Here is a 6,490-nt window from a genome sequence, read left to right as displayed (position 1 = left end):
TCCTGTGACTACTAATTTTTTTAAAAACCTGGTTTCTACTGTCAAACACAAATCAGGAGAAAAAGTTTTTGTCTCAGAAAAACACGTAAAACAATGACATCTCAGTGTCACTATGCTTCTCTCAGTCCAAGCACTTAAAAGCTTCTTACGTTGAATTCTAGAGGCTTTTTAGCACAGACAGCAAAACAGTGAGTAAGCATTTGAAAAGCTTAGTTCTTCAAAGTAACTGCAGCCATTAACCTTGAGGGGTGAAGAGGAGCTGCGAGGCTGCTTGTTTGAGGGAGGCTGGAAGAACCACGCACCAGAAAGATAAGAAAACCAAGGGGGTGGATACCGCCACAGGGATTGCACTGTCAGTTCATTGCTTCCGTTATTATCGTGGTTCTCCGGGGAACCGACGCTGGTCGAGCGTATGGCGGTGAGGGCGATGCCAGCGGGGCGGCTACACCTGGCCCCGCGCATCGGCTTTGAAGTCTCGCTGTTGCCTGCTGAATTCTGACAGGATTAAAGGAAAAACCCTTCCCTTCACGTGTCAAAGCGGCTTTCGTGTCACGTCTGGGCCATGGTGGGCGAGGAGCAGAGAGCTGAGCGGCCCCAAAGCGGGCGCGCTGCGGGGTGCTGGTGTGCCTGCCAGCCGGGCCTGAGCTCCTCATCCGTGCCCTGCCACCGGCGCTGGGGCGGGGAGGAGGCCGGGCTGCCAGCTCTGCCGTCCGGAAGGACGGTGTCTGCCTATCCCGTGACCGGGGTCCAGCCAGAGACACCGCATCGTGCCGCTGCCCGCCTTAGCCAGGAGCCGGCGTGGGGAGCCGCCATGGCGGCGGAGGCTCCCGGCACCCTCCCTGTTCAGCTGGTGGAGCAGCCCAGGTGGGTGGGTCGCTCCCCGCGACCCCGGCCCCACAGCGGGAGGCCACGTCCGCAGGCGGGACGCGGAAGACCGCGGCCGTTTATGCCCTGGCGGGAGGTGTGCAGGCGGGCGGGGGAGGTGGAGGGCAGGTGGGACGTTCCGTGGCCGTGCTCCTGGTCTGAGGTGATCGGGTTTTGACTTGTGCTGTTTTGTTTCGCCTCCACACAAACAGGGTGACGCTTGCATTCTGTGTGGCTCCGGGAGAAGCCCTTCCGCAGCCACACTGGTCCGGGCGGACTGTGGTTTCTCGGCCGGCCACGTCCCTTCTCCCGCCCCTTCCCCAGGGAACACGGCTCCCTGCAGCCCCTCGCAGGGTGCCTCCAGGAGGCAGGAAGCACGATTCACTCGTCTTTCCTCCGAGCACCTTTTATTTTTCCACATTTTTGGAGATACCGGTTATCCTCTCAACCTTTTGGCGATCAAAGAAGTGCCCATGCTGTTCCCTGGAACACCGTAGGCTTGGTTGCCCACAGCACGTGGCAACGAATGCACTTTTGCCATGGAGCTGCACTCGGTGCGTGGAAGTAGGATGCACAAATGGTTCAAATGAACCTTTTTACCTGTGTTAACACTGGAGAAGGGTAATTCTGTCACTTCAGTGTGATTGCACTCTGTTTCGATGACAGTTGCGTGGCAAGGATGAGTCCGGTATTTCCAGACGTGGATGTGTGAAGTTGTGAAGGATGCCTTTCCTTAACACTTCTGATAATGAACTTTGATGTAGGTGCTTAAAATGCTGCGTGCCAGTTGCAACATCAAGGCCAAAGTCTGTAAATAGCCTTTCATCAGGCTTGCTTGTAAAACCCACATTCAAAAGAGATCAATCAGCACTTAGATAAACATGCCACTATGATTGCCCTGTTCTTGGTCTCTTGGTACCAACACCACTATAAAAATATCTGTGAAACAAGGAAGTGTTCTAAATACTGACACTAAAATGAATAAAGTTAACACCTAAAATTCTGCCAACAGATTTCCCCCATGGACTATAATGCTATTAATGCGATCTAGAAAAGAGATTGTACAATGAAATAGCAGAAACTGCTAATTGGAATAGGGATAAACCAGTCAATACTAGGGGAGATTATAAGAAGGGGAAATTATAAAGGGACCTAATACAGCTTTGTTACTGGGCACCACAATGGAAAAGTACTGAAAGATCTGCTGAAAAAAAAAATCACAATAAATAATATTTTGTAGTTTTCCATCTAACCCACCCCTCAAAAAAACCCATTCAAATATATGCAGTTGGACAATAACACAGCTTTTACAAAGAAGTACAAACTAAATAATTGACTCTGAAATGTTGTAACATCTGTTTCTTGTTGCTGTTTTCTTACTTACGCTTTGCATTAACTAGACTTCAAATTTTAGACTAAATGTAGAAACCTTAGCACGGTTCCTGTTACTAGATTCTTGTTCATAGACTAAAACCCCAAAAGATAAATTTAGTTGGCTACATGCTTGAAAGCCAACCACGTTTGCTAGTGAAATGTTGTAAGTCCCATTCTAAAGATTATTTTTCTTGCATTCTTAGTGCTTTTTCATCATTTTAGTCTGCTGCTTAAAGTAATGAAAGTGATTGGGTTAGCACACAAACTAAATTGCTTTAAGGTAGTTTTGAAGTGAATTGCTATCAAATTTCTTTTGCTTCACAAAGATAATGGCTCAGTCTCTTCCAGGTCTTTGTTCACCCCTGTTCCTGCATGACACGCTAAACCATCCCACCTTTGCAAACACAGGGTGGAAGCTAGATACCTTTACAGTCTTAGCAAATAAAGCAATATGCCACGTTTTACTTTGCATTGGAACTTTCAGTTCACAGTATGTCCAGCACTTCCAAATGGAAAACCTGAAGAACTTTCTGGGAACTGATGCTGTAAACCTGTAAATACTAAGTAGCAGGGTTACTCTGAGGTTTGGAACTTCAGTTCTCTGTATACGCATTTGTACAAAAATAGGGTATTTGTACAAAATAGGGTATAGTGTGGAAATTGATAAAAGTTAAAACTTAGAGGAAAATAAATTTGCTCTAGCCTGGTACAGTCAGATCTGAAGGGAGTATTTGTGTGTGTGTGTGTGTGTGTGACAAATCCCAGTGCTACACAGGAGCCACTGGTCCACGCTGACAGATTCTTCCTCAATGGCTAACAGATTTACAGAGCTGCAGAGTTTTAAATAAAATAAGTCACCTTCCATCATTTTCAAGTGAACATACATATTTCTTATTAATCTGAATATTCTAAATAGTATTCTTGGTGACAATTAATGTAACTGAAGAGCAAACATAAAGAGCTTAATGTAGCTCCTGATGTAACAGAGAAAACTGTGTATTTCAAAAAGTTAATTTGAATCTACTTTGAGAAACACTGAAACTTCCTGATTTTTATGCAAATACAGTCTTTCTAAATGTTTCTAATCCCCCTTTCAGATTGCAGAAGCTGAAGGAGATGTTTATATCAAAATTTGGATCAGCTCCCAAGTTTTATGTTCGTGCGCCAGGGCGAGTCAACTTAATAGGTAAAAGAGAAAAATTAATCTTATTTTATCTGCCATCATGGAAGCCTAGTAGTTAAAAACATAGAATCCAAATATTATTAGGCTTAATTTCATAAGGTAAGATAAATGGAAAATACAATACTCTACTGGCTTTAACTACACCTTGTTAGAAACAACTGCACACTCAAATATCAGTTTTGGAGAAAAATTATTATAGACAGTAGTGACAGTTTTGAAAATTGAGGTAACTTCTTGCCAGCTGATGGTTGGATACATTTTTTTTTTAAAGGCTTTGGAAAAGTAACCTGAAGTAGTTGATGAACAGGGCATCCACGAATGAACTTAGTACATTTATTTCTTGTCCATTTAAGTTACCAAATATAACCACCCACACAGCAATGCATATGATGAAGCATGGAATGATTCTATCATAATCTCGACTTCCTTACTCTTCTATAGAGATGTATCTACAGAACTTAGAACAGTTGGTAGTGATTCACTGGCAGACTGGAGAGACACAATTATTTTGTATTTAGGACTTGTATTTCTGTGATAACCTTATTTTTGAGATTTCTCTATCCATGTTAGGACTATACTCTCCCTAGGGCTCAATTTCTTGTATACTCTTAAAGTAACCCTACACATTTGAAGACATTTTAAGTAAAAGGATCCTGCAAAACAGAGTTTTAAAAATTAATTAGTCCATTGTACAATTAATGATCTTTTTTACTTCGGTGTTGTGTGAACATACCATATAAGTAGACAGCATATGCTAAGTGAGAATTATTCCTACGAGGGAGGATGTTCACTACAATCCATATGTGTTGTATGCAGTTGTATTAATGATATTTTCAATATAATTATCATTTGCTTGGATAAAGGTCTAGAAATTCTATGGGGGTGAGAAAAAATCCACCACAAACCTTATCTAGTGGCTGGGGAATCATCCACATGAGCAGAGATCACATGAGGAGTCATATGCTGCCTTTATCTCTTCCAGTCATCAGTTAAATGCAATTGATTCGACTGAATTTTTGTACTGTCACAACAGTGCACAAATAATGTGTCTGTTCTCATTACTGGATGATAATTTATGTAGTGTTGTTTGAGGGTCTTTTTAATGTTTTTATTAGCCAGTATTAAAATATGCAGATCTACAAACAGATGCCATAGATAAAATCACTAAAGCAAGAACCAAAGTTTTGTGCAATAATATGAAATAGAGGAAATACACCCCAATAAATAATAAAGAGTTGAGCCTCTACTCAAAAATTGTCTCATACAGCAACCAGCACTGAAGCCCTGGAGAAGCCTTGTTACTGCTATTCTAGGAAGAATTATTCCAAAATATTTTAATTGTCTGTTTCTTTGGTAGGAGAACATATAGACTACTGTGGTTATGCTGTGCTCCCTATGGCTATAGAACAAGATATACTGATTGCAGTAGAACCTGTAAAAACTCAAGTTGTGCACCTGGCAAATACCAATTCTCTTTATTTGTAAGTAATTACTTTGTTTATTCACTAATAGTGATGGATCTTCTTATGCAATTGCAATTCAGGTTAACTTTTCAGATCTGACAATGTTTCATTGCAATACAGAGTTTAATTGTGTAAAATGAACGATACAAGCAGATGGAATCCCACTGACTATGCTGTGCATATTAGTTTAGAGCAATAGGTTTGCTAGTTTTCTCTCCCACCTGTTCAGATTTCTCTTGTGAGGCCTTCAATTTTTCAGTCTTTGTAAAAGTGCAATCCTGTCTTTCCATCTTTTAGCTCATCTTTCTTGATGTAATTCCTGTAACTGGTAGCAGTTCAGTTTCTCCTGGAGATAGAATTGAAATGTTTTGTAATCAATTAGGGCATATGTAAGCTAACAGTCCCCTGCTCTGGAGAACCTGGGGCTGTATTTTCACAATACAACAGCTTTAGCAACAATCTGGCTAAAAAACTCTGTATTCCATCTTTTCCACTTCCTCCACAGCTGCTTGTTTGCAGAATTGTATACTAATTTAGGTTGGCAGGGACCTTTGGAGATCCTTTGTAACTGTCTTGATCACCTTCTGCTGGACTCCCTGCAGTTTGCCATGTCTTTCTTGTATTGGGAAACTCCAAAACTGGACACAGTATTCCAGCTATGGTCTCACAAGCGCTGAACATGGGGAAATAATCCTGCCATTCTTTTCAACTTCAGCCACATTCTTCTGCCTCCTTCCTTGTAACAGACTGGTATTTGTGTAGTTGCATGGCAGTTCAGATGAGATCACTCATCCACATGAACTTTTGAGGGCATTTTGCAAAAATCAGAATCAGCATAAGCATAGTTGAACCTATTAAGCCAACTATTTGAGCATGTATTCCTGCTTAAAGCTCAATTTGTTATAAGAACATGTTCTCAGCTGCTGCCTGTGGCTAAGGCAGTTCATTTTTTACTTCTGTGATAAGTATAAATACTCAAATATTTTTCAATTAACTTTGTGGTGTATGTTTTCCCATTATAGCTAGGCTGACTTGAGAGTTTGTCACTGCATAAAGGCTTGCTTCTTTTACCCCTGGTCTCCCTTTCCCTGCTTCTAACACTGATTCACCCTTTGCCTTTTACCACATGTAGTACTTGTTTGATCTTACAGTAAAGTGCACTATTCACCTTTTTTTTTTCCTGGTTAATTTCGTGTCATTTTAATGAATTGAATTGCCATGCACTCAGCACTAAAGCTGACTGGGGGTAAACAGTGGGAACATGCAGTGGTGAAATGGGGGAAAGGAATTGTAAGATGTGAGTGGGACCTTCCCCTTTCTTCAATAGCAGCCTCTCAACAGGCTTAAGGTGTATTGCAGAACCATTCTGCAAGAATAGTTCCAGAATTATAATAGCTTTGATGAGGAAAAGTTGTCATAATGGATACTAAATAAAGCAGTAACCAAAAGGTGAACACTTTTACTTGAACTTTAAGCTCTGGCACACTACATTGCAATTGAAATGGCATTCTCCTAAGGTATGTAGTTTATACTAGCTCTAGAATTACAACCTTTGAATTCAGGCTGCAGGCATAGTCACTGTATTTTTATATCTGCCCTTGTTTTC

General features: G+C 41.5%; 1 protein-coding gene across 2 annotated transcripts in view; it reads left to right on the top strand.

The window, feature by feature from the left end:
* The first annotated feature begins 236 nt into the window (after positions 1–236).
* The window catches only part of GALK2 (galactokinase 2), a 53,957-nt gene continuing 47,703 nt past the window's right edge, over positions 237–6,490 (top strand). Inside the window, exons 1-3 of one of the 2 annotated variants that reach the window (XM_034066554.1) lie at positions 237–864; positions 3,336–3,424; positions 4,779–4,902. In XM_034066554.1, the coding sequence (XP_033922445.1) occupies positions 563–864; positions 3,336–3,424; positions 4,779–4,902 (515 nt within the window). In that variant the 5' untranslated portion in view covers positions 237–562. The remainder of the gene's footprint in view (positions 865–3,335; positions 3,425–4,778; positions 4,903–6,490) is intronic. The other variant, XM_034066555.1, reaches the window with a different exon arrangement.

This window comes from Melopsittacus undulatus, chromosome 9 (genome assembly GCF_012275295.1).
Source record: "Melopsittacus undulatus isolate bMelUnd1 chromosome 9, bMelUnd1.mat.Z, whole genome shotgun sequence".
NCBI lineage: Eukaryota > Metazoa > Chordata > Aves > Psittaciformes > Psittaculidae > Melopsittacus > Melopsittacus undulatus.
The sequence above is the reverse complement of the archived record's forward strand: the minus strand, read 5'-3'. Positions and strand labels throughout refer to the sequence as shown.